This window comes from Dermacentor albipictus, chromosome 4 (assembly GCF_038994185.2).
Source record: "Dermacentor albipictus isolate Rhodes 1998 colony chromosome 4, USDA_Dalb.pri_finalv2, whole genome shotgun sequence".
NCBI classification, from domain to species: Eukaryota; Metazoa; Arthropoda; class Arachnida; order Ixodida; family Ixodidae; genus Dermacentor; species Dermacentor albipictus.
In genome coordinates, this window is record NC_091824.1 from 49362309 (window position 1) to 49390230 (window position 27922).

The 27922-nt window shown below is 44.4% G+C and overlaps 2 protein-coding genes and 2 long non-coding RNA genes across 8 annotated transcripts in view; 2 read left to right on the forward strand and 2 right to left on the reverse strand.

The window, feature by feature from the left end:
* Positions 1–4612, forward strand: part of LOC135913409 (uncharacterized) — a 134574-nt gene extending 129962 nt beyond the window's left edge. For both annotated transcript variants that reach the window (XM_065445992.2, XM_065445993.2), the window contains one exon: positions 3762–4612. In XM_065445992.2, the coding sequence (XP_065302064.1) occupies positions 3762–3867 (106 nt within the window). In that variant the 3' untranslated portion in view covers positions 3868–4612. The remainder of the gene's footprint in view (positions 1–3761) is intronic.
* Positions 4613–5839: 1227 nt separating this feature from the next.
* On the reverse strand, positions 5840–9349 carry Vps4 (vacuolar protein sorting 4). The gene is made up of 2 exons (XM_065445994.2): positions 8423–9349; positions 5840–7562 (listed from the first exon to the last, which is right to left on the reverse strand). The coding sequence occupies exons 1-2, from the start codon at positions 9338–9340 to the stop codon at positions 7161–7163; spliced, it is 1320 nt and encodes a 439-aa protein (XP_065302066.1). The 5' UTR covers positions 9341–9349; the 3' UTR covers positions 5840–7160.
* Positions 9350–9588: 239 nt separating this feature from the next.
* Positions 9589–21432, forward strand: LOC135913411 (uncharacterized). 4 transcript variants are annotated; one of them, XR_010567999.1, is made up of 4 exons: positions 9589–9728; positions 12308–12382; positions 17130–17179; positions 19915–21432. It is a non-coding gene; the product is annotated as an uncharacterized lncRNA (long non-coding RNA). The 4 variants fall into 4 exon arrangements; XR_010568001.1 differs by lacking the exon at positions 9589–9728 and adding an exon at positions 9738–10086; XR_010568002.1 differs by lacking the exon at positions 9589–9728 and adding an exon at positions 10097–10252.
* LOC135913413 (uncharacterized) lies at positions 12418–19828 on the reverse strand. Its single transcript, XR_010568003.1, has 3 exons — positions 19735–19828; positions 16275–16356; positions 12418–14008 (listed from the first exon to the last, which is right to left on the reverse strand). It is a non-coding gene; the product is annotated as an uncharacterized lncRNA (long non-coding RNA).
* Positions 21433–27922: the final 6490 nt, after the last annotated feature.

Genomic DNA, 27922 nt, shown 5'->3' on the forward strand with positions numbered 1-27922 from the left:
CTTGCTGTTGTCAAATACATGCTTGCATCACACACATGGTTGCTTGCCATGCACAAACATTTTTCGCTATCTAGTGACACTTTATGAAACCTCAAACGGGGATAGCCAGCTACCTGCAAAATGCTTTGCATAAAATTGAGTCCCACAGCATGTGCTATCTGCAGAATTTTTACAAACTTGTAGCTGCATGAAACTTGATTTTTACTTTAGTCTACAGAAAACGCTCTGACTTCACTAAGGGCATGATAATAATTCTGTTGCACCAATAGGTAAAGCATGGTCAACAAGTTGTAAGCATGCAACATGAGTTGCACACAACCGTTGTGTCAATTTCGGGTGCCAAATATTTACTTATTTCAATAAGTAAAAAATCCAAGGACACCTAAGTACTTCGTAGAGTTGTGAATGAAAAAGCATTGATGTCCAGTTGAATGCCGCTGAGCTGTCCTTTGAGTTACAAACTCCTTGCGAGCAAGCGTGCGCATTTAGATGTTAGGCCACAAGACTGGTGCACTTCGATCCATGGAGTCATGCTACCTTGCCCGACTGCCTGAGAATCTAAAAGGCATGCTGCCTAGTAAGCTGAGCTGATTTTGACTTCACTTTTGACTACTGCTTTCGTCATGCCGGACTTGGCAAGGGAAATTTCGGTCCAAGGAGCATGACGTCCTAAAGCAGAGTGTACAGGCCTGCTATCTAGGAGGCGTTTGCCTGGTGCATTTTGATTTGGCCTTTCTGAGACACAGAATGCAGGCAAGAACTTGCAGGGACAAGAAATGCGCAGATAACACAGGCTTCAGAGAGAGAGGGTGATGTGGCGCCATGGTGATACCCTCTCCTCTCACGCAACACCTGGCGCACTGGCGCGGCAACAGGTGTTCCCTTTCACCCGCCCTCCTCTATCTAGGCACACTCATGACGTGGCGTTGCAGCCAATGGGAATTTAGGTTCCATTTTTTGCTTGTTCAGACGACAGACAGGCTTTTTCACTCAATGGGCCATTTGATGCTTTCGCATCAACGTTTGTTGCAGACGCGTTCCCGAGTGCTACTGGATTCGCTTTGCAGTAAACTACTACTACCTTACGTGAATCTAGAAACGAATGGGCACCATTGTTCTTTGGAATCCAGCTTCACGGATGATGCGGCAAGTAAAAGGAGGAACACGGCGTATCGCTGATACTTGTAGCTGTTTTGTATCACTTGACTGTCTTTGCTGCAATTTGTGCCGATCCTGTTGGCGTTCTGTCTGTGCCTTAAGGACCACTTATTGCAGTGATGCACAAGATCACAATGAGGTATAAGGGCCAAAGATGATGATGATCATTGGATGTTATTGGCGCAAGGGCCGTGTCTGGCCAATGAGTGCCAAGACAATGCTAATTAGTTGTTAATGAAGCATGAACTGTGAATTTTGAAGGGTAGATGTCGCATGGCTGTACAGAGGCCTAAAAATATAAGAGTGTAGAATATATATGCATTAAAACGATGAGAATAACATGCGAGGTGCGAGACATGCAATCGTCATAAAAGATATACAATGAGAGGATCATGTACAAAATATGTGGGTGTCAGTAGCACTAATGCCTCAGCAGGACCCTTGAACGCAAGGGCCTAGAAGCACCTGCTCCACAAAAGCATATTACTGTAGCAGCAGCCTGCAGTGAGAAGAAGTGCTACGAATCTCTTAGGTGTACAACGTGTACACCAACGTCGTTTATAGCAGCTAGGACTGATTTACTGTCAAAGAGTGGGTCATTATATAAGAACATTGCTGGATGTTGTGGGACTTGCTGATGGTATGGCAAATGAAAGTGTTTTTTTCCTGTGAGCCTCTAATGCATGACATTCCAGCAATACACGAAGGACAGTTAATGTCGCGCCACATTTACGAAAAGTAGGTGGCTCATTATCAGTGAGCAGGTATAAGTGTGTGCTATACGTGTGGCCTATTCCAAGTCGGCAGACGATGACCTTGGTTTGCCGAATTTTTTATATGGGTGGACAGTTTCCTAACTGGTTTAATGACATGCAGCTTGTTAGGTGTTTCATTGTCCCATGAGCGTTGCCAATAGTTCCTTAGTTTTTTTTGTAGGAAAGCTTTTAAGTCTATGGCAGGGACAGCTATACAGGAGTTAAGTGTCTTTTGCTGCTATGGATGTGGCGTTTTCATCAGCGAGCATTTTTCCCTTGATGCATCTGTGTCCAGGGACCCAGCATATTATGACATGTTGACTACACAAGTATGTTGTGCACAGGAGAGAGAAAAGGTCGCTTAGTACTGGATTTTTACTTATATAGAACCTTACAACACGTAAAGAGTCATTGTATATAATGGCTTTTTGTATCTTTGTTTTCTTAATATGTTTAATGGCCGACCGTGCTGCATACGCCTCAGCCGTATGCTCCTTCAAATGTGCAGAACAGGTGATACAGAGAAAGATGGTCCGAGTGCCGATTAAGACATACCAGCATGTGATCTTGATGCATCAGTGTAGTACGCCGGGCATGAGTATTTCGCATGAAGCTCTAGAAAGTGCATCATAATATGTGCTTCTGGGGCATGCTTAGTGATCTCAATAAACCATGTGTCACATTTTATGAGCTGCCACTGCCATGACAGTAAAACTTTGCTGAAGGCACGAGTTGTTCAAGGAGTGGTACACCCACATCTTTGCCGAGGTTCCGCACACGCAAAGAGTAAGGCCCTTTCACTGCTGGTGAATTCTGAAAGAATGTGGCACTGGTCATGTCACTTATGGTCAAATATCATGGATGTTCAGAGTTGGCATTTACTTTTAGAAAATATGTGAAGCTGTAGTATGTCCTTTGTAGATGGAGTGACCACTTGTTTTCCTCTACGTAGAGGCTTACCACAAGACTTGCCCTAGGAGCACCTGTGGCCTAAGGGCAAAAGTGTCGCTGGACAAGAGCATTACGAGGGCCTCACCCCCTCAACTCACGATATCTCCGTACCTTATCTGAGTGCAGTACAGCCCTAGCCCCTGGCCATACCATGGTGTATGAGGCGTAGTCATAAACCAGCAATTAATGAATTAATTAATGAAGTCAAGAATGACTCCAGCTCCATTACTGGCTATGATGTGCAAAATTCTGAGAGTTGCCACTTACCTCTTCAATTCTTATTATTCAGTGTCAGGATTGTCCCGTGTTTCTCTTCTTGTTTGTCCACTCCCTGTCCAGCTAACCACACACATCTTTCTGCATGAAAGCATACTGACGTGACACTGTCGACTTTTTATTTTTGCATTAGATGAGCATCCAAACCCTCTAAACCCTAACATGCTGGGGTTGTGAGTGGTTTCAGGGGGTGCACATTATTTAAGGTGCGCATCAGCGCACTCTAAATCATTTGCTGTGAGTGAGTGAGTGAAACAACTTTATTTGGTCCACTATAGACGCAAGCAAACTCAACGTCACCTGGCTAGGCCCACTCGGGGGCCATCAGGTGAAACCTGACCTTCCTATGACATGACATCAGCAAATTTTGCTCTGTGTCGTGACATCACAATAATGCCAGTGACCCCTGGCTTGGCATATTGTGACCAACCTTAGTAGAAAATTAGAATATTTCATGTTTTCCAGCCTTCATTGTTTGCCTAGTGTGATCCTTTCAATTTGACGAAGCGTGGCGTAGTTTCCACAAATTTGAAAATGCATCTTGGCATGCGTTTAATGGCACGACAGTGTTAGGAATGCAACGGCTGGCAACACTGACCCTTGCTCTTGCTTCTTTCGCAGGTACGAAGTGTCCGATGAAGAAGACATGCTTTTGCCCGACAAGTACCAGACGGTCAGGCCTCGCAGCAGCTCAGAAGACGAAGCTGACCTGGCGATAGTAGCGTGATAGATTGTGCTGTTGCGCACCCAAGTTCCTTTCTTACACACATCATCCTAATAATGTACTGAACGCAGTTGGTATTCTGAAAAAAAAAAAAACTTTGCTGATTAGGGAACGTCATGGAGGCTTGCGAGAATGATGTGCTCTGCAATCAGTGAGGTACATGGGCAGGCTGAAATGACAAGGCAGCCGAGCAGACGCATTCACGAGTGCCACTAGACGCCCTTCGCGGTAAACTATGTTGGAGTGCCTCAGATTTTTGTTGTCTTGGGAACATTTTCGTGCCCAACTTTGAAGGTGATTTCGCTACCACAGTTTTCTGTGGCAAGTTGAGGCCGTCTGTATTGCATTTTAATGTTGCGTGCACCCGGCTCGAGGTTAGAACATTGTGGGTCATGTTTGCCCAGGTAGCAAGCGAGCAACATTAGTGGCATTGAAGTGTTGGCCACAGCACATGAATAGTGAAGAAGGAAATTGCACATTAAATTTCAAGTTTTCTAGAAGCAATCAACTGATTGCTTAATTAGTTCGCACTCGGGGGGGGGGGGGGGGGTAGGAGTAGGTGAGGAACTTTGAAAACTGCTGTCTAAGCAGTCTTGACATCAATAGGGGTTCTGTTTTTGTCATGATGGAAAACCCTCCCTGGAAAACCCTCCCTGGTACCTGTCCACCCAAATGGGTGGACAGGTACCACCCTGTCCACCCATTTGGTCTTCTTTGATGCCTCTCTGCTGCCTGGGCATATCATTTTCTCTAACATATCACACAATATATCATGGCATCTCATAAGGTTCCTTTACCACAATGGATGCATTTAGAGATAAGCTTTGTCTGCTGTCTCTTCCTCAGAAAGGAAAACATAAAAAGAAAATAAACACTCGTCCCAACTCTCAAGCCTTTACCTTGAGAGCGGGACCCTCTTGGCGGTGTGTTTGTTTCTTTGACTGACTGTCATTCCGGAAAGTTCGTTTTTGCCAAGGCGGGGATGTTGGTCTCAAATTCGAGGCGTTTTGCCAAGGCGGACGTGTTTCAAAACTCAGGGCTGTTTTTTAACAAATATTTTTTTTATACATGTCGTTGTTTGTTGAGTTGTGTATTAGGTGTGATGGCCTTTGTAAAGTTTTTTACACTAGAAGGTGTGTGGGCCACGCCGTGCATATATTTAAAAAGTCGGAGCCTCGTATGCATGCATGCTGGTTTCCTGTGCCTGTTTTTGCGTGTTTGAGCTCTTAAATGCGAGACTGAGTGCCAGACTATGTGATATGCGCTCCAATTCCATTCTTACCTCTTGTATTTCTTTCACCAAAAAACGTTCTTGAAGGACCAGCGTTAACCACAAAATTCCTAAACTGACCACATTTTTAATAAGCTGACCCTTTGCATTTTTGAGACGGGTATTACTGCATGAAACGAGAAGATACAGTATAGAACTTTTTTTTTTTTAACTGATTGTCATGGCACTTTCGCATGCTAATGCAGCTATTTCCGAAAAATACTCTCTTGTGCCAAGTTTTGTACATATCTGATGAATTGTTGCCACTGTACTATAATCCTTCACAAAGTGTACCATACAGTAATAGTACTCAGCTTCTCGTAAGCTTTCTGTCCTCAAGATAGCTCTGTGAAACTAATCACCTGTACTTGCTCCAGTGAGAGTTCTCATCTTCCATTGCAAAACATTCATTGGGCTACTCGTCATACACAAGTGTTAATTTATCTGCTGCTAATACTATTTTTTGTACAAAGTCGATAGTCCCCTTGTATTGAGAATGAAAAAAAAATAACTGTCTTCTTTAACTGTTATGTTGGCTGAAATAAAACATTGACTAATGATGTGTGGTCCTGTGTCTGTGGCTTCACGTTGATATTTGAGTGCAAGTTTTTACTTGTATGGTTCAGCACATTGGTGTTTGTCCTTGGCATTCGGGTATTGACACATTGTGTCTACCAGTGCTTTGATGCGGCTCGGAAACAACTCTGCCATCCTTACAGTTTATTGTACTTTCTTGTCTCAAGAAGCTTATCCAACCACTTCCCAATTTGAACAACGAAATGAAATATTTTACATTCAGAACGGGCAATCATGTATTGCCCAAGAGTTTTCCTTTTTTTTTGATAATTGCAAAGCACAAGAACAGAACAAGAAAACAATCCTTAGCGGATCTTCAGCAGCATCACAAAGAGCACAGTCTCCGAGGGAGCTACATTTTCATATGGTGCCTGACGCCTGTGAAGGGGCATGCTTAAAGCTTTCAGAAAAATATGACAGATCTAAACTGCTGCCAGTGCAGGAATGATGATCGAGGCAGTAACAACAACAAGCAATCTATAGACTCTGCAGAGTGCTTTAGGACTGCTTGGAACAATAACCATCACCAGCAGTTAGCAACATGTCGCGCAACCACAGCATGTCACTGCCTCGCTATGTTCATAGGGCACACTAGTGAAGCAGTTGCTAGACACCACCTCTTAGAAAGCAGCCAAAGCTGTGGCAATCTACTTCTAGCCATTCTGCGTGCCAACCATCTAGGCACTGTTGAGAAGCATGCTATAAGGAAGCTTGCATAAATACCGGACTTAATTTTGCTGTCATTCTTATATAATAGTGACATCCAAAAGAGACTCACTTTCTCTAATACAAGTTGACATACTTCACACTGCACTTTAGCAACAGGGTTGTAATGCTTGGAGAGTGCCACGAGCATCATGTGCTAGAGCACAAACGGCCTGTGAAATTGGAAGATGGTGCAAACAAAAACCAGACTTGACGCTTTCTGCCTAGCAAAACAGCTCTGATAAGTACTGCGCACATCCTGCTGCTTCCGAAACTCTTAAAAGTGCATTGATGCTGCACCGCAGCCTGATTAAAATGGAGCACCTTTCTGTTTCCCAGTCAAAAAGCGACAAGTGTGTTTTATGAGCACAGCCATTAAATTTAGGGGAAAAGGGTGGGTATGGAAAGGTTGGTGCACTTGGAAACACTGGTACATTTTTGACGCCGAGCTATCTGCTGAAAAACCAATGGCAGATGAAAGCTTTTGCGGCCATGGCGACGGTTGCCTACCCTGAGAGACAGCCCTCGCAATGCCCAAGTCCTCCAGACAGTGACGGTCACACACTGGCCAGTTTCAGAGTCATCAGTTCTCTGCTGTTCACATCCAAAGCTTTCGTCATCATGCGTGCGTACAAGTAGTGAGATGTCAATGCTGGAGGAGGCCGAGCCATGACCAGAAAAGCTTCGGTCAGTAGTGCGGCGCGCATCATTTTGCACTGCCTCCCAACGGTACAATTTTTTCCGCTTAGCCTTCCTGGCCAAAGTCATTCATGAACTTCCTCAACTTGTCGAGGTCAGCATCGTTGACGGTCGGCTTGGCAGTTGACAGAGACAGGAGCATGTCGCTCATGGTGACTGTAGGCTCAAGGAGCTTCTCACCCGGCACATCCATCCAGGACATTTCGATGGCGCCGGGACTACCGGGAGAGCAGGGCATCAAGAGGTCGTCTACAATGACGTTGGGGTCAGTGCGTGATGGCCCTCGCACCCTTCTGAAGTGCGTCGCTGTCTGTACTTTACGCACGGGCTGCATCAGGGCATCGCGCACAAGCACCGAGATGTCAGCTCCGCTGAAACCTTCACTGCGTTTCGCCAGCTGCTTGAAGTCTTCTTCCGTCAAGTTATGAGGCGTGTTCCCAATGTGAAGCTGTATGGATGAAAACAAATGAAAATAGTGTTCCATAAACAGTAATAACAAAAATGTCAGTCTATGCTACGTGCATTGCATGTTGTGAAACATGACACTGGAAGTCAAATTTTGACAGGACGATATAAACACTGAATTTCAAGTAGTCTTTACTATGCAACAGTGTTCATAATGTGAACAAAAAGCAACCACTGCAAGGGAACAAGCAAAATTAGCACTGCTCGCCCCTGTCATCATATAAGCTGACATCTTTCACGCATGGAGTGGGACACAACTTTGTTTAGCTAAAACGATTATTTCCTTGACAAGAGAAAGCAGTGGGTGAGGGATACTAATGCGACTGTAGATGCTAATAAAGTGCAATTTCGGACACAAATAGGATTCAAACAATTTTCTTTGCTGCTGGTAAACCACATTTTTCAATGCTGGCAACCACCTAGCCTAGTTCTCTTGTTTGATGGCATTGCTTTTCCAGCCCAGCTGCTCCCAATAAAATCTGAACACTACTTTGCAACTAAAAACGCAGATGAACGTTGTACTGAAGCTCAGTCTGCTTGTTGACTAAATGAAGAAAAAGGTAAATGTGAGCAATTTTTCCACGCACATCAACATTTTTTACTATTACCAGGGCCCCTCCGTTAGTGAGAAGTGGTTGCTACTAACGTTGGCTGAGACGACAGAAACGGCGCTACTCCAGCAATAACATTCTGCGCTTATGATTTATCGCGCCAAAGGCTTTCGCTCTGTCCATTATCACAGCCATGCGGACAATAATAATGCTACCACTGCGTTCTCGTAGCACTTACGAGGGTCGTAGTTTCACCTCGATTTACGCACACGCAGCAATCGTGTGCACTCACCTTAAACATGTGCATTCTGGCAGGCTCCTCCGGCAGCGGAATGTAGATACGCTTTTCAAAGCGCCTCCGAATGGCCGAATCCAGGACCCAGGGGATGTTGGTGGCTCCCAGCACCAGGATACCATCGTTGTCGGTGCCCACACCTTGCATTTGCACCAGGAATTCCGTCTTGATACGCCGAGTGGCGTCATTCTCGTTGTCAGACCGGGTGCTACAGAGGGAGTCTATCTCGTCGATGAAGATGATGCTCGGCTTCTGGTTGCGTGCCATTTCAAAGAGATTGCGCACCAGCTTTTCGCTTTCGCCGAGCCACTTCGAGACGAGGTGGGACGACGACACCGAGAAAAACGTCGAGTTGTTCGCTTCGGTGGCCACCGCCTTGGCTAGATAAGACTTTCCCGTACCTGGGGGTCCGAAAAGCAGGATGCCCTTCCACGGTTTGCGCTTGCCCGTGAACAGGTGGGGGAACTTGATGGGCAGTATGACAGCCTCCTTCAGGGCTTCCTTGGCCGCGTGCAGTCCGGCGACGTCAGACCATTTGACGTTCGGCTTTTCCACGACGATGGCACCTTCTAATTGATTCATAAGTTTTTTCTTCTCCGGGTTCTCATCGTCGCTGTCCGAGCTGTTGTCTTCCTTTTTGTCGCTGTTTTCGCCCTGCTTCACGGGTTTCTTCTCCTTGGTCTTGGTGCGGAGGTACTCTTTAAGCTTTTCAGCCCTGTCCAAGTACTGGACACACTTGGATCTGATACTTTCCTTCGCCCGATCAGTCTGTGCTTCGTACCTGATAGCATGAAGAAAGTACTCCACGGCATGCTCGTAGAGGCGCAGAGCTTCGGCGTAGTTCTTGTTCTTGTCCTCCTCGGTGGCCCTCGTCACCAGGTCAATCGCTTTTTGAAGAGCCGTGTTATTACTCATCCTGTCTTACGTCAACATAAGCCTAAAGTCAAACGGTGCCGAGAATGCTGTTACACCACCATTTCGATGGCTGCCTCAACAACCAACCCAACCCCAAATAACGCAAGCAAGAAAAAACAACGCCCGGAAGTTTTGACACCACCCAACTTCCGATCGCGAACTTTTCTCGCGGGCACGCTGTGCGTTTTTCACCGTGTTTATTAGTGGATCAATTACGCAGTGTAGGCATAAACAACAATGATAAGTACCAAGCAAGTGCGTACGTGGACCCAATATCAGACCCTAGTGTCAGGTGTATCAGCGTTGTGTGGCAAAATGAAATCGTAGGGGACGCTAGCAAAGCCCTGATTGCTACACATCATCATCATCATCGTCATTGACTCATAGAGTAAGAAAATTGACTGCTGTTTTGTTCCTTCTCTTGTTCAGTTTTGTGTTGATTTTGTCGCTCTTTCTTCAGTCGTTATGGTGCCTGAGCGTAAACGTTATGTGGGCCATGATCATGCCGCAAGCACGTCGCTGCCTTGATAAAGAGCGTGAAATCGCGCGCATGCCGGCTTGACGCTGATGTGCGCTTATGTTTCGAATACAGCGACGCCGGTGCACGCGTCGGTGCCCCTTCTATGCAATAGATGCAAGTTCTAAGCGAGCCGTCGTCCCTAGCGTCATTTAATCCGTTTACTCAAACGGGCCACGTCGATCCTCATTGCAGACGATCTGCATTCACCTTCCACAGCGTGATCGAAGCACGTCATGCATTCTTTTGTCATTTGAGTTTCATATAGCTTTTGCAACACTGGATCATAGGCTGGTTCTACATTGATTCAGGCACGCTCTACAGCTCCCGTGCGACGGTCGCGACCGTTTTCTACGTTGTCTTTCGACATTTGGTGGCTATTCTCACATGTGCTTGTATGTATGTCCAATTTCTGTGCCCGAAAAAAAAAAATATATTGAACTGGAATTTACTCTACCCCGGTACATACCTGGCAAAATATGCAAGGTCTGCCACACTGTAAATAAAGTTGTTACCAACCAAAATTTGAACGCGGGCCTTATTGGTGCCAGTTTAATAGAAGAAAGGGCACTCAGTTGACACCAACCAACCCAAAACGAAAATCTACTTGGTCTAGCTTTACATTGTAATAGCCTCCTTGGAATAACCTTGTATATTGGAGAAATCACAATGACACATAATTATACGAACTATGCCTTAGAAGACTGGTCTGTGAAAATTATTTAGCAAGTACGAGTTTATTTATCGCTTCGGTTGCCACACGGCATAACATCATAATGGTGCTAAATGTAAGCATGCAGGCCCGTTTCATAGATATGTTGCTACAATTACTTATAAAATGTGTTGTCCATATTTCATACTCTTCAACCTGATCACTGTTCAATTTCACACCTTTAAGATAGCTTTTGCGAAATCTCTTTGTCCCAGGGCGCGTTTAAAGTACGTGGCGGGCATCCGTTGCCGGCTAGCAAGCATGAGTTGATGCTGTGGGTGCTTGATATGGGACCATAAATATTGGAGTGCAATTAAGACATTCATAACTCATTACCTTGCAAACTGTAATTGTTTTCACATCCGAGTCATTTCCGCACACTGTGTGGCAAAACGGCATGCATGCTAAACTTGGCTGATTTCATGACAGCCACTGTTGTGCAGACCACATGAAATATATATTTGTCAACGTTATGTTTGTTGCTTAATACCGCGGTGGAAGCTCTGTACATATCAACACGTGCTGGAAGAATTATGTTTGTGGCATTTCCCAGACAGTCAGCTGGTCTGAGTACAAGAGCAGGATGTTAACGCTGACCAGCAGCTGAAGATTATCAGATCCAAGGCCAAGCTAGTGCACACCCAACTGGTAGCCAAAAGTGTCCCAACAGAATGTAAAAACTTGCCAACATGCTTCATATCGAGAACCCAGCTAGAGATCATGGTTTGATAAGGCGCTCGTTTCATGCTCGGCTGACGGTTGAAATTGGCTGGAATTCATTAAGCTGTAGAAATTAGCAGCATCGAGATGCTGCCCCTCTGGACATATTATTTTTATTTTTATTCTAGGGATTTGCTGCAAGGCATCCGTACCAAACAATATTAGCAAAATGGCATCAAATAAATGCATGCAGCCCTGTTTGACACAGGTACTGCAGCAATGAATTAGTGAATTTGCTGTCCGCTATATGAGCACCTGTGTCTCAGAGAATGGACTTCTGGGCTTGGAGGAGAGCTCAGGGGCCAGGAAGAAGTGAGGCTAGTGGGTTGTCAGGTAAAGATGATAAGTGAGCCATTCGGTTGGCCAGGTTGTTGTACAGGCTCCCACTGTTTCCCTGAATCCAATGCATGGTAATAGTGAAGTGGGACAGCTCATTTAGCTTATCTATTTTTGGGCAAATTTTAAATTGTTTTGTAACTTTCTTCACTTCCTGCAATGCACCGAGTGAGTCGGTAGATATTAAATTTCGTAACATTTGATAACATCCTAATGCACTTGATGGCATTATGTATGGCTTGTTGTTCTAATAACAAGGAATCCGACATTTTGGTGGCCGATGTGTGTGCGTACTTCATTTTGGGATGAGTGTGGCTTACAAATGAGACTTGTTCTCCTCATGGTATGACTGCTGCATCCATGTACACCTGAGCGATGGTAGTCGGAGTTGTACTAGCTAGCTGATCACGTCGGCAAAGATCCACTTGTTTGTAGTAAGAGATGTTTAGTATCACGGAGGAGGGTTATCGTGCGTCATGGTCAGAGAGGGCTTTCTAATGCAATCATTCTCAAGAGCAGCGACTGCAGCAATGAACTGTCCTTTAAGGGTTCTGGCCTTCTCTCACTGAGTCACAAGCTCTGAGATAGTGTGTAGCTGAGCAAGCTCTGGAAAAATTGAAATGGTTGTAAGACAAGGGAGTGCAGTGATAGTTCTCATGGCATCTCTTTCTGTCACTTCCAGGCTTGCCCACTGCCAAAAAATAATTCGGTGGAATTGCACTGGAGGATGGAGCAAATCAGATGGAGAGCCACCTCGGTACGTGCTCTGTCGCTCCTTGCTTGGTGCAATCATGGGCACCAAGCGGAGAGTTGTTGCTGGCGTTGGATTGGCGGATTTCTAGACTTGCATATTCCTACTCAAAGCAGCCGCGCTTCTTCAGTTTCCGGTGAAATTATTTGGGTGAAAGTTTAGACACCACTTTAGATGCTAGACTCCACTGTTGTGCCGGACTTGTTAGAGACCTTCGTATAGCAGGACTCTTCAGCCGATACTTTGAGGCTGGCAGTCTGCGCGCATGATTCTGTAAGCAGTATACTTGCGAAACTCAGCTTCTGTCATTTACTCGTAATGTCATTCCAGCTTTGGATTATGGAATACCAGTTGATTGTGTGTTCTTGAACTTTGCAAAAGCCTTTGACGAGATGTCCCACCATCTGTTGCTTTCTAAAGCTAGTGCATTTAACATATTGACCCAAACATCCTGAAGTGCATAGAATGCTTCCTGACTCACCACACTCAGCATGTAATAGCTAATCATTGTTCCTCACACCCCTGTGTAGTTAAGTCTGGCATTCCTCAAGATTCAGTGCTGGGTCCACTGCTCTTCTTAATCTATATTAATGACCTTCCAAATAAATTTAGCTCTTTTGTAAAGTTATTTGCTGACGACTGTGTCCTATACCATAGGATAAACAATATAAAATGATAACTACCTTTCTCAAACCGATGCTGACTATATCTAACTAGTGCAGTGCTTGGCTAATGACTCTTAACCCAACCAAGTGTAAAAGCATGAAAATCTTGCGTTCTTCGAACTGTTCTGAACCTTTTAACTACAATGTGAATGGAACCGAGCTTCAAGACGTCAGTAGTTATAAATACCTTGGTATTCATATAACTAACCATCTGTCCAGGCACTCTCAATAACTTACATCTCTAGCAATGCTAGTCGTACTTTGGTTTACCTATGTTGAAACTTTCATGAAGCACCCGCGTGCCTTCCAATAATGCTTTATCATATATTAATCCGTCCAAAGGTTGAATACGCTTCAGCCGTATGGGACTAAATAAAACTACACTAATTAATATTTTAGAATCTGTTTAGAACTGATCAGTTCGTTTTATTCTTAATACCCATGATCGCACTGCTAGCATCATATTGATGAAGTCGACTCTTGGCCTCCCACACTTGGTAATGGGAAGAAAAATTCCTGCGTATCGCGACTCGGGGTCGAAGACGAGAAATGGACTCTTGGAGCAGACGAAGAGGAGATGAAAAGCTTTATACTATATTTACATATAGCAGGTAGTAGCACACAAGCAGCAGAGCCGAAGAGTGCACCAGACCGACGGAGCAGCTGGCGGTGACTCTCTCACTAACAATGGGCCGGCTCTGCCTTAAATTCCTGCTTAAAGTCCCCTTGTCAGCAGGAAGAGGCAGGACTGGTGCTGATGTCAATGCGTCGCTTTCCTCTTTCGTCGAAGGAGAAGCCCAAGCTGCATAAAACCGGTCTCCACGGCAAGGGACAGCAGTTCTGTGGAATTCTGAAGGCTGCCAGTGGATTCGTTGTGGTGCTCTGTGCCACCGGACAACTCAGTTCGAACCTCGGAAAGGGTTCGGCAGCTTCCTGGAACTTTGCCGGCTGTCACCAAGGGCAACCACTTCAGAAGAAAGAGGTGGGGAGGGGGAAGCGACCATTGCCTCCATGTAGGCACGCAGTGTGGCATAACACGTCACTTTTTCGTAAGATTTTCTCTCGTAATAAACTACTGCATCAGGAGTTTGTCACGCAACCTACTTTTTATTATTTTTTTATTCAAAATACTCACAGGCTCCAAATAGGAGTATTGTATGACGGAGCATGTACAGAAAATGAAGGACACAAAAAGAGCAGCTCATGTATCGTTATACAATGGGTAACAGTTTCACAGGACACAGAGAAGTAATGACAAGTGTAAAGCTACAAATATAAGGCCAGAAAAATATTGCACAGTATATGCAATCTCTGAAGGAACATTGAAATGGCGGCTAAAAGGGTGACTTACAAAGTACAAGGCAGTGAATACAACAGCTAAGAAAGCCAGAGCAGTACTTGGTCTTTGAAGACTGCAGAGTCATCAATGGCAACGATGCAATCAGGGAGATCATTCCAGTAGTTTATGGCACACAGAAGCGCTGATCTATTAAAAAGCGTGGTTTGGCCAAATATGCGCCTAAAGCTGTGGCTATTACAATGACGACGGGACATACAATGTGGTTCGGTAAGGGGAAGGGTAGTAGGATGCTGGCTATGAATTATTTTGTGGAAAAGACGGAGCAAAGTGATCTTCCTTCGCAGCTCTAGTGTCGGGAGTGATAGTGAGAACTTGAGGTTAGTAACGCTAGTCTGTCGGTCATATTTCCTGGTTATAAAATGTACCGCACGGTTCTGAATTAGTTCTAGTGATTGTATTAGATAAACCTGATGCGGTGACTATATGGGTGAGGCAAATTCAAGTTGAGGACAAACAAAAGTCTGATAGGCTAGTTTTCGAGTGGTCAATGGGGCATCTCGAAGATTACGTTTCAGATAGCCAAGAGTATGTGACGCTTTGGTGGTCATGTTATTAATGTGAGTCTTCCAGCAAAGATTGACAGTGAGGTATACGCCAAGGTACTTGTATGAAGTCGCATGCGCACAAGGGTTATAATTTAGTGAGTATGGGAAGGCTGAAGGCGTCTTTTTGCGGGTAACAAAACTCTTTATCTCAGCTTGACCACCCAGATAAAATTGCCATTCCTTTCTGCTGAACTAATCTATATTTACATTCTTTTTTCCTTAAGACAAGTAGAGTGTAGAATTGCCTTCTTCCCTCCACTCGGAATACATTATATCTTTCAAGACTGCAACCCCTGACCAGTTTCTGAAGTAGCTGAAATTGTTTTTGTTTTCTTTCCCATTTACTTCATGTTACGCTTATATTGACTAATGTTTTGCACCCACCCACTCTCTGATGCTCCAGAAGCCTTGAGGTTATTCCAATAAATAAATAACATAGATTAATGTATGGCTTCTTGTAGATATCGGCATTGTGTATGCAGGTCTCTGTGAGTGGATCACAATGTGGCTTTGTGTGCGTAGATAAGAAAACACATATAAGGGATTTCGTGCAGCCTCCATGCCAGAGGCAGTAAAGCGGTACTGAAGAGCAAAGGCACCAGTACAGATTCCTGCAGTGCCCCATGGTTAGATGTGAATGACCCGATTTGTCTTTTTACACGTATCACAGACATTTGACAGCAGAGGAATGAATGTGCCAATTCGGTCAGTTTAGGTGGCAGGCCTCCGTATGTTGCGAAGAATCGTCTCGTGCTCAACATTGACACGTGCCTTAACTGCATTTGTAGCAACCATGTTCTGCATGAGGTGGCTGTAGGACGATACATGTAGCCCCTCATGTGCCAGGAATTGCTTGGCCCTCCTCAGCTCCTAAGTTTTGTCTAAACCCACTTTGAGCCGGCTGACACTTTTGACGATGTTCCAGTCACCATCGAAGGTGAGTGGCCAGCACCTGCTCAAGGATTTTGCTGGCTGTTCGCATTAAAGAAATTGGCCGGAGGGCCTGGAAACTTGTGGGTGGCTTTCAAGCTTTTGGAATTGGCACAACCACGCATGTGTCCCCGCTCATATGGAATGGCACCTTTGTCCCATACCTCATTCATAACCTGCAGCAGGGAACCAACTGTGTCTCCTTCTATATTCCTGAAGAGCTCATACAGGAGATTGTCGTAACCAGAGGATGAATGCCTCCTCATCCTGTCAATGGCTGCGATAAACTCGGCTTGTGTGAATGGCGTGTTGAGACCTGATGTATTTTTACACCACCCATCGAAGCAGCAACAGCTGGAAGCTGCTGGTGTTTTAGAGGGAAACTTACAGCCTCTTACTTTGCGAACTCCTCCAAAGTCAGGTTGAGTGCCAGTTGAATGCTTGCCGATGGATCAGCTTGATGGTTTCACGCTCCATGGCCTGAAAAGTCCGCCATAAGGCTTTGTTTCCATCCAAGGTAGTAGCACCAAAAACATTTACAAACTTCTGAGATGACGGGGTTTGAGTCTTACATTGGGATCAACCGTTTGGTTCCATCGTTAAAAAAAATTAGTCTAATTTGCATAATCACTTGTTTATTACTAGCTCTAGTTATTTTAGCATGTGTGCGTCTGTCATAAAGGCAATTCTGTGGAAATGGTTTGTACTAATTAACATATCTTCCCTTTTTCTATAGGGTTTTGGACGCGTTTTATGAAACGCCCCCTATAAAGCTTTGCGAATGCCTTGGTTGTAAGAGCCAGCATTGTATTGTGATTACACATTGCGCAGGATAAATTGTACACATCATTGTTTCGTAGCATTTAATCAATTGCTTCAATTCACACCAATTCCAATGTGTGTTTGATCTGCATAATTTTTGCTTGGTTATCCCCTCCATTATCTTAGTATGCTTCTGGAAAACTAAACCAAAATTGAGTTATTGAACATCCTCCAAACTCATAACAGGCTCCCTCCAGCTTAGCTGAACAAAAAATGCTGGGCTATATATTTCCTTTGCTTCTGTTCCCACACATCATCTACTTAGCCTTAGTCATTTTGCTTAGATTTCAAGCCTGCCTGTGCATGTCGTTAATGAGAACACCGTGGCTGGTTTACAAGTGGGTAACTGGAACTTCCACTGGCAAAGTGACTGAGGAATTACATCACTGGCGCTCAGTGTGTGATTCACATGCCTACATTTTGGTTTCCAGCTTCCGTGGTGACATAGCAGGCAGGCTTTCTAGATCCTCTGACTAATCTGGTGAGCTGTATACCAATTTTACTTCTGTTTATTTTTTTGCCAACCCAAAAGATGCATATTATTTATTTATTTATTTATTTACCCTCAGGGTCCATGGGCATTAAAGAGGGAGTGGGTACAGTTTGTGCGAGTAAAAAAATACATAACACAGCATATAGATAAATACAAAAAAAGAAAGGTACACATGTACTATAGTTTGATTGAGAGTACATTTGTAACGTTCCTGCTAATACTGCTGCATACTAATACTACTGCATTGTAACGTTTGATGGTGGCAATACTGGCAGCTCTCATGACATGTGGGGCAGAAATGACCGAAAAGTAGACTTCATAATAAATTCACCAATGCCTAAATGATAAACATCACCAATGCATGGCAAAATGCAGTGCTGTGTAGGAATGAGATAACTGCATAGAGCTGACAGTGAAAAAACATGAAATCTACTGACGAAATGATAGGTATGTTGAGGATTACATTTATTAGCATTACACTTGCTGTATATGAATAATTTAAGATAATGACATGCACAGAGTTATTCTGATCAAGTTCCAGAGATTTAATTAGGCTATCCTGACTAGGGTTTTATATTGAAGCAGCATACTCTTAAGTTTTGATCCTACTAGTGTTTTATAAGGAAGCTTAAATGAGGGAAGTGCACTGCAAAAGTTAGTTTAAGTAACCTAACCTGCAGTTTATGTTGTTAATTATGTAATCAATATTTAGTAACCAAATTAAGTTAGAAGTTATATGTATGAACACCTAAATATTTGTAGGAGTTGATGTTACAATTGAAGCTTTCCCTGAGAGCTAATTCAGGTGCACACGAAACTCTGTCACACCCACGTGCCCCGATCACTTGCTCTCGTGAGCCGAACATGTGCTTTCCTGCGGCAACCGTTTTCCAGGAACCGTGGTAGTCTTTTTAGCAATGCTTTCAGTCCTTTCATTTTTGCAGGTGGTAATTTGGGTAGGAACAAATTACTCAGCACTTTATACTCTCTAGGTCCAACAGACTCCAAAACGTGGCTAACTTCCCGTGTTCTGCCACTTTGTTCACCACCATGTAGTACGACCTTAACCTCTCCAAGTGCAATGCAAAAGTTTGTCTGCAATTCAAAGGTTGATACTGCCCACCTAGGCGCAGTTCTCAGTGTGGCAGTGCCAGTACTGATCACCTTTTTCTTCATCAGCTCTGTCACCTGCTACCAATCACTACCATCCCAAGGTAGTGATCCAGTCCTCATCGACAGTGAATGATGTTGGCCATCAGAGTGGCTGCCAGAGCAAAGTTGAGGGCAGAGACTCTTTCACAAGAAAACAATAAGTTTATTTTCTCAGAAGAATGAACGTCCTAGTGAAAAAAAGATTACAATATCACAGAGTGCAGGACAAGCATTACACTTCCAAGAGATCGTCTGTTAAAGAAAATCTGCACTTCAGTGCAAGTAGATCACCAGGAATTGGATATCAGATTCATGGTGTAGAACGAGTGCGGCAGATCGAACCAGGTAAAACCGCATCAACTATATTTGAACTCTGACTGCATATCAAATCTGAAGTTTGCAACGCTGGCATAAAGTGGAGACAGTCAAGATCACAGCCAAATGTGTGAAAAATCCAGAGAACAGATAAGACCTAAAACAGGACACCACACGGAAAAACACAAGACTGGCACACTATCCATAACCTTACAGGAAAGGCATCGAATAATAAGATTGAAGTTGTCCCCTAGTTTTTAAAATATGGAAAGCATCAAATATTTATCAGTTTCTTGACTGGATCATTTCAAAAATGCAGTGAACGAAAATTTCAGGTAACACCTATATATTTTGCAATTATCAACAAATGTTCACCCTATAGTTGTTTCTTATTACTAGATTGTGCTAGCGGTCTTGTTGAAACTATGCCCGGTCTGTCCTATATTGTCACAAGCTTTGTATAAACCTTCTGTGCTGAGAAGGTAAGCACATGGCATGGAAGGTGATGAAAACACTTTTGAGCTTGTGTTGGTAAAGATGTATCTGGGCTGTCTCTGCAGTGTACTCGCCACTGACTCGCAAAAGGCGTATAACAGCTACAGCAAGGGCTGGGTGTCTCTTGCGCCACTACATATTCTCAGGAGTAAACACAACGTACCTGAAAGGAAGGTTGATTTGATATGGACACTGGCTCACTCTGGGCTGGAGGTCAATGGACTTGCCCACCAGTTGGCCCGAGAGATGGGACATCAGGTAGAGGAAGGTGAGCCACAGTCCATAATTAGTTATAGGGACATTACGAACCATTACAAGATGGAGAGGTGCCGTTACCCTGATCCTCACAATTTGCTTAGCAGAGAACAGCAAACGATCTACCGGCAGATACAGGCAGGACCCTTCCCACACCCTTACCTTCAAAACAAGATGTACCCGGAAAGGTACGAGAAGGAATGTGATTTCTGCAAGATTCAGTTAAGCACGCTCTAACACGTCATTGGAGTATGCGATTTTGTCAAGGCAATCCCCCCGCCTTTTACCTGCCCCACTACCCTACGCCATCCCTCATACACCCTTACCGAGCAATGCGAGACCTTGCTAACCAGCCCCGCCCTGGAAGACCAGCTTGTCCTTATCTCCAGAGGCCAGGCGGCTAGGGAAGCATATGGGTCCTGTGAAGAGGGAACCATTTCCATCGACAATGTCTAAGATGTCGAGCTCGGCTCAATAAAGTTGTTTCTCTCTCTCTCTCTCTGCAGTGTACTCCAGCTGTGACTCACTGGTGGACGTTTGGGCTACATGTTCGTACTTTGGCCCAGTAGTGACCATCGTCACTCCAGGTACCTTGAAGACAGCCCACTGGACCACAGGCAGAAAAAGACAGTGTTGGCAATGACTACTGCCAGAATTCTATTCCTTGTGCCACACAAACTGCAGAAAGGGTGTTGACCAGACTACAAGCCAAGCAAGCCAGGCTCGTGGCACCACCTACTCCATCTGCTCCTGAACCCACGCACCACACATACTTAGGTCATTCCATGGTAATGTTTTTGAGGATATTGAAGATTGGCGGGACCGTTTTGATCATGTTGCCAGCTTCAACAACTGGGATGACAAATGGAATCTTTGGAATGCCCGCTCGAGTACGTCATCCATAGTCAAGGGCATAATCAGTTCTTATTACTGAATAGAGAATATTACAAACATGAAAAAAACATTTTTTGTTTAAATATCCCGGTTAAATGCCAGAAGCAGGAACTCCGTGTAAGTGGGCAAATGTGAACATATCCTCATGTTTGATATGGTAAAGACTGCTTTTGTTTGCATAAACAAGAGAAATGACAATGCAACATTGTGCTGAGGTTCCATGTTTGCGCTGCTCCATGGATTTTCATGTCATCTTGCACTATTATAAACACGCTTAGTGGTTTCTTTTCATTAGCTGTGATGACTAGCCATTTCCACGTAAAAAATTTGATTGTTGTCAGTTTTTACCATAACTGTCAAGTAAAGTATTTGCAAGGTCTAGCATGTTCAGCTCCTCAGGTGTAGAATGACATGAACAGGAATCTGGAAGGAAGGTACAGGAATGTGTGGTGCAAAAGATAGCCATTTAAAGCCATATATAATTTGGGGTTTCATTTGAAACTTGGGGACCTTTAGTGCTCGTGTGCAGTCTGGTAGTTTTAGATAACAATCAAGCTGGTTGTCACGTGTGAAAGAACTGTTGAACGATTACCAATTACATTTTGTTTTAACATTTGTGTAGAATCGTGTTTTCTAAAAGGCCCCTGATATGTTTATTGTCAAAGCACATATTTCCAAAACAGCCACAGATTTTACCGTCACATTTAAGGAATCAGCCAATTGAGCTGTCGTGATTTTCCTGTCTCATTGTGATGGAAGCATGGCTCTTGTCCTTGCGGATTCAGTCATGTATTCCAGTACGTCCACTATATATGACCAGCTGGACACCATAACTTTTTTTGTTTCATCTGAAAGTTCAGTATTAATTTAGTATGCTTATTATAACTTTATTGAGTGCTTCTCCTGTAGTATACATTTAATTTTTGATGGTACTGTTAATGAACCAGTGATAGTTATTGCATTCTATTCGGCTGTTTTGCTCCCGATTGAGTGCTACTTGTATGCAGTCTCAATTTTACATTTGTCTTGGCCACCACACAGCCATAGGCAATGGGTAGATCTGAACAGTTTCTGTATATCTATATCGTGACAACAGAATGCAAATAAATTTGAAGTTTTTAAAATTAGAACATGACAACTGCGTTTTAACAATTAAATGCACTCTCGCAGCTATCCAGAGGCATCGTCACCACATCATCAAAAAGAGAGAGAGAGAGAGATTTTTTACAAGAAGTATGTGTGTTACATAGGCAAACAAATGTTTACAGCTTATTGAATCAACCTAGGTGAGGACAGGTGCATTTTGTATTCCCAACATTTTAGAACTCTTACCGAATAACTTACTTGTTTCAACTTGTCATGCATAATCTTTTATATGTAAAAGTTTACTCCTTTTCGTAGGTCGGCAGTGTGGGAGAATACTCACTCACACTCACTCACCACAATTTTTTCCAGGCCCCGCACTCACTCACACTCACCTACACTCACAAGCACCCATTAACGTCCACTCACACTCACTGGCACTTACTCACCCTTGCACTCACATCCACTCGCAATCACTGGCACTCAGTCGCATTCGCACTCGGCTCCACTCACACTCACCTCCGCTCACACTCACTGGCACTCACTCACCTCCACTCACTAGCGCTCACTCGAACTTGCACTCACCTCCACTCACCTCAGCTCACACTCACTGGCTGTCACTCGCACTCACCTCCACTCAAATTCACTGGCCCTCACTTGCACTCGCACTCACCTCTGCTCACGCTCACTGGCACTCGCCTCCACTCACACTCACTGGCACTTACTCACCCTTGCACTCACATCCACTCGCAATCACTGGCACTCAGTCGCATTCGCACTCGGCTCCACTCACACTCACCTCCGCTCACACTCACTGGCACTCACTCACCTCCACTCACTAGCGCTCACTCGAACTTGCACTCACCTCCACTCACCTCAGCTCACACTCACTGGCTGTCACTCGCACTCACCTCCACTCAAATTCACTGGCCCTCACTTGCACTCGCACTCACCTCTGCTCACGCTCACTGGCACTCGCCTCCACTCACACTCACTGGCACTTACTCACCCTTGCACTCACATCCACTCGCAATCACTGGCACTCAGTCGCATTCGCACTCGGCTCCACTCACACTCACCTCCGCTCACACTCACTGGCACTCACTCACCTCCACTCACTAGCGCTCACTCGAACTTGCACTCACCTCCACTCACCTCAGCTCACACTCACTGGCTGTCACTCGCACTCGCCTCCACTCAAATTCACTGGCCCTCACTTGCACTCGCACTCACCTCTGCTCACGCTCACTGGCACTCGCCTCCAGTCGCACTCACTGGCACTTACTCGCATTTGCGCTCATCTCCACTCACACTCACTGGCCCTCACTCGTACTCACCTCTACTCACACTCAATGACACTCACTCGCACTCATTCCTCTTAAATGAGTGCGAGTGAGTGCCAGTGAGTGTGAGTGGACGTGTGTGCGAGTGCCAGTGAGTGTGAGTGGAGGTGAGTGTGAGTGGCTGCACTCATGAGTGAGTGTGCTGCCCTCTGCCGCTCACAATTCGTGCATATTCACACCGAAGCTTCCAATTTAGCACCTATAACAACCGGAGTGCGAGAAGGCAGTGTTTTGGGCCCAGTTTTATCTTTAATATACGTAAACGGTTTGTCTTCCCAATTACATGGTGACATCTGTCTATTCGCTGATGATTGTTTTTCGCGCCGCGAAATTAATTGCAATGATGATCACCCTATACAAAATTCTACCTTTGCTTGTTGTCAGGAGTGGCAGATGACTCTAAATGCCCAAAGATAAGTAATGCTATCAGTAAGTAGAAAGAAACAGATATCTTATTTTACTTACATTGTTAATGACACACGTGTCACTTGTGTATTTCAGGGTAAATATTTAGGAGTCACTTTAACACATGATCTCTGATGGGAAACCCATTTTAACAACATAACATCAAGTGTAAATACTTGCTGCTGTAAATATGCTGAGCACCAAAGTGACCCATCCTTCTGAGAAGACGCCTTCATCTTGCACCAGCGGATGCAAATCTGCTGGCCTACAAAATGCTTGTTCGACCAGTGCTGGAGTAAGCCTGTGTTGGTTGATTTATGCACACAAAAGAACTCATAAGAGGGGGTGCAGAGGAAGGCAATATGGTTCATTTATAATAAATACAAGTTAACGGATTCATCGACTGAATTATTAAAAAGAGCTGGTTTATTAACAGTGCAAAGTAGGGCAAAACTAGCGTGGCTAAACTTTTTGTTTCAATTTATTCATTTTGACAAAACCATAGACACATCCGTACGAAGTTCTTTGAATCGTTCCAAGTCAACACGCCACAAGCGCTCTAGAACACCTCATGAATGCACCTTTAACTAAAATCCTTTAAATATTCATATTTCCTTAAAACAATCAGGGAACAGAATAAACTTAGTCCTTCCATTACTAACGCATTATATTTAAATTACCTAACAACTTCGAGCGGCTGCCAACTTCAACAGCGTTTGCTCAGACCTTGCCCCTCGTTGATCCTCGAGGAGGGAACGGCACTTAGACGAGATTACGTAAAACAAACTGGTCTAATGCATCGCTACAGGCGAGCGAGCAGCAGAGCACCGTAGTGTATGCCAGCAACTAGAAAAGTTAGAAGCAGAGCTCTTATCTACAGCGGAGTGCGCTCTTTCTTTATATCCCGTACGGGGTTTTATCTCCACAGCACTGGAGTCTGGAACAAACAGTTGCAATGCGTCTTTATGCTTTGAAGGACGCATTGGCATTAGTTGTGCACTCCGCGTGGCGTGCTGTCCATTAGGTGTGTATTCGAATTAAAAAGAAGTTATGGCACGGTGTAGCACGCATGCATAAAGAATGCGCCGCGGGCACAGCCAAAAGAAAAAGAAAACTGCGCACATGACACGGGGAAAGGTAGAGGAGATGGGTAGCGAGCCAGACAAGTCGCTATAATAATTTTAAGGAAGCTGCTTTGGAGAGGAGGCGCTGCACAGCAGCTGTTCCTGTTGCCATGACGACGTAAACAACCATGTGCACCGCTACTTTTCTAAAGCATTGCACCTGCCCCCCCCCTCCCCCCCCCCCCAAAAGGGCCATAACTGATGGGCACCTTGGCGCTAGCGTTGAAAAGAGTGGCTGCATTAACTCGACAAATGGGAGCCATGCGGAGATTCACATGGCGGTCATCATTGGCTCTGCATTGATGCAATGATGCAGTTCCTAGCAATGCGGCGGAGGCGTGTAACTACGGAATGAGTGAAAAGAATAGAGAAAGTAAAGAAACATCAGGAGCGGTGATGCAATGTGGGGACGACATTGCACCGTACGATAGCTCACAATGAGAAGAGGGAAAGGAGCAAGGTCTGGAGGTGATATGACGTGGCGAAATCCGGTCAGCCCGTCAGAAGCATTGAATCTTACATCTGCGGCATCTGCACTTGTCCAGCCCCTCCTCCTTTTAGGTAATTTTGCATTTATACACAAATTTATCCTTTTCTAGATTGAAATGAATATATAACTATACTGGCCCAGCCGTCCACGCATTTATTATGTGAAAGTTCAACTGTTACAACAGCCATATTCATAATCTGGGAGTCCTCTCATAAATAATGAACATGTAACTTCTCTCATGCTATCATATGCGAATGGCCTGCCAGTGGGATAAGCATAATATATTGCGTAACATAGGATTGTTCCGTAAACTAGCAAGCATTTATTGTGCATGACGATGTTATGTGTGTTTGCATTAAATTACCACCTTTGATGCACTGCAAGTATTTCTATTACCTTTAAATATCGGTACTGATATTGCCTTCCATGGCAGTAAAACGTGAATAGTTTAGGTCCACATAAGTTGTCTTTTTTCATTATGTAAATACAACTATGTATTAATTGATCAGCAAGTATAGTTGCTATGTACTAACCGGCAAGCATACAGAATAAATTGCTAAATTTAACCTTAAGAAGGAAACAGCAGAACACGGGAGGCGGTCATGTAAAGCAAATCCAACGCATGAAATAAAAGAAAGTAAATGAAAGGCGCAAAGCATTAGCATGAGCAAGCCGTTTATATCTGCTTCGTTCTCCTGGTTATGCGCGTCGTCTCATGCTTATTATATTTTGCAGCACATTTACGTTCGTCATGCCACACTTAACTAAACACCTCCGCTCACAATGAAGTGTGCACTGAACGTGTCCCACAAACAGTTCCATAAGTGCAGACCATTGCGGTGACAAACCTGCAAGCATAGAAGGAAATATACAAAATCTCTGCATTTACAGCACATAAACACGTTCTCTGTGTGGCGAGTCACTGCAGTATTATCTTGCAATTACGTAGTGTATTATAGAAGCGTAATTATCGCAATGTTGGCTAATAGCGACCAAATATCAAGTGCACAGCAGACACCCGCCGCTTTGGCACAGCTTCCAGAGCAGAGAAAGCCCGTGGGTGCGGCAAAGCAGTGGGGCAGTTCTCCGAACAAGCTTTACCTTCCCAGTATTCTAGGTCATACTAGCACGGTTTGGTCCAATCAGGAACGCAGGTGCAAGATCAGACCATAAACGGGCATAACCGTCTCATGTGTGCATCTGCAAGCACCCTACGCCAACTCGTCGGCAGACAGGGAGAAGGGGTGAGCATCCGGAAGGAAGAGTAGGCGCCGCTGGTACACGCACGCACGCACACACACGGCTTGCATGACTTCCAACGGTCATGTCTCGGCGACATGGCCATTGGAAGCCAAGCCTAAAGCCGAGGAGCATTGCACTCCTTGGCCCTTCGGCGCCGTCTGCAAAGGTCTTCCCAAGCCTGATTTTGAATGTCTCTGCGCATTGCACTCGCGCTAACAATTGCCACACAAGTGAAGCGTAAAATAAGCTATGTTGGAAATTAATGTACATGCTGAACAGTTTCTGTGAACAATTTTTTTTAAAAACTTGTATCGGGATTGTGGTTGATTAATCTGATCTCATCATTGCGCATCCTGTCATTGTATTTTTCGTGATTTGTATTTTTTAGTCATACCAAGCGTACTGCTAATAATAATTTCATATATTAATTCTGCTAGTATTTTAGTGTTTTCCATTGTATAAATTACGTTATTGTGCTTCTTTTGTATCTATATGTATGCTCTCTCTGCAATGATCTCATGTGAGATCGGCAGTATTCCTAAATATATAAATAAACGCTACACGACTTCTGTTCGCCTGCTTGAGTGCATTCAATCCGCACTCTTTGCGCTTCAGGAAAGGAAATATTTTTTCCACCCCTCGCCCGCCTCACAACGAGGATTCAGCAGAAGAACCATTCGCACAATAAATGCCGAGAACACGGCAAAACTGTACAAACTACAGCAATGTGGTATATGCAAGTTTGGCACGGCTAGAGAAAGTGACCATGATTCAAAACGCTTCTGATTAGCAGCGGACAGCCAACACAACGCGACAAAAGAAAAAAAAGAAACGAAGAAACGAAGATATTCTGCCAAAATGCGCTAAAATCACTTGCTTCGGGCAGGTTAACAGCACTCTCCCATTGTTTCTCAAGTATTACACAATATGAAATACGATAAAAACATACGTGCAAACAGCAGAACTTATTTAATGTCTAAACTCGCATAACTCTATGGAAGCTGCTCTACACCTCACGAGCAAGCGCCGAAAGTGGGAGGGCAAGGGTGAAGTGATGACAGGAAGCCCGCAAGGTGTTTGGGATGAGGAGATATGTCTCTACGCTTAGTTTTTTTCAGTCCTGAAGAAACTAGTTGATTGGAACATATTGCAGATTTTATTTCACTTTGCTACCATAGCACTTTTGGATGGGAATATATCACAAACATGGTGAACAGCCCAGAATACGTAGTTCTAGCATTTACACTAGTAGGCACATCGAACTGAGCATAATAGAATCCGTTGGCTTTTGTGTTTTTGCTACCATTTGAGACCATTCTTGTGGTTCTGCCAAGCGCCATTATATTTGAAAAGAAGCACTGCTAAGCTCGAAGACACGGGTTCAATCCCCGGCCGTGGTAACCACATTTCGATGGGGGCAGAACGCCAGAACCTCAGGTGTTTAATGTTAATCTGGAGTCTGCCACTGCGGCATGCCTCTTAATCATGTGGTAGTTTCGGAAAGTAAAAGCCTGGAAATTATCACCTGAGAAGTTCGCTGAATCATGCGTAATGCATGCACCATGAAGGCAAAATTTTAAACTCACTCACACTTGCACTCACCTCCACTCACACTCACTGGCACTCACTTGCATTTGCACTGAGCTCCACTCACATTCAATGGCACTCACTTGCACTCATGCCTTTGAAGTGAGTGCGAGTGAGTGCACTCATGAGTGAGGGCGCCAACCTATAATTATGGGTGGGATGCTTTCTTTAATTACAAGTTGCAGACATTGCAGCATATACCAGAATGCTCAAGTTCACTCATATTTCCATTGAGCGAGTGACATAGAAGTATGCGGGTAGTAGCACATTATGCACTTAAACACTGTTACATTGTGGTTGCTGGCACAACCATTGTTTATAACCACGCTTACATTTCAAAAAGAAT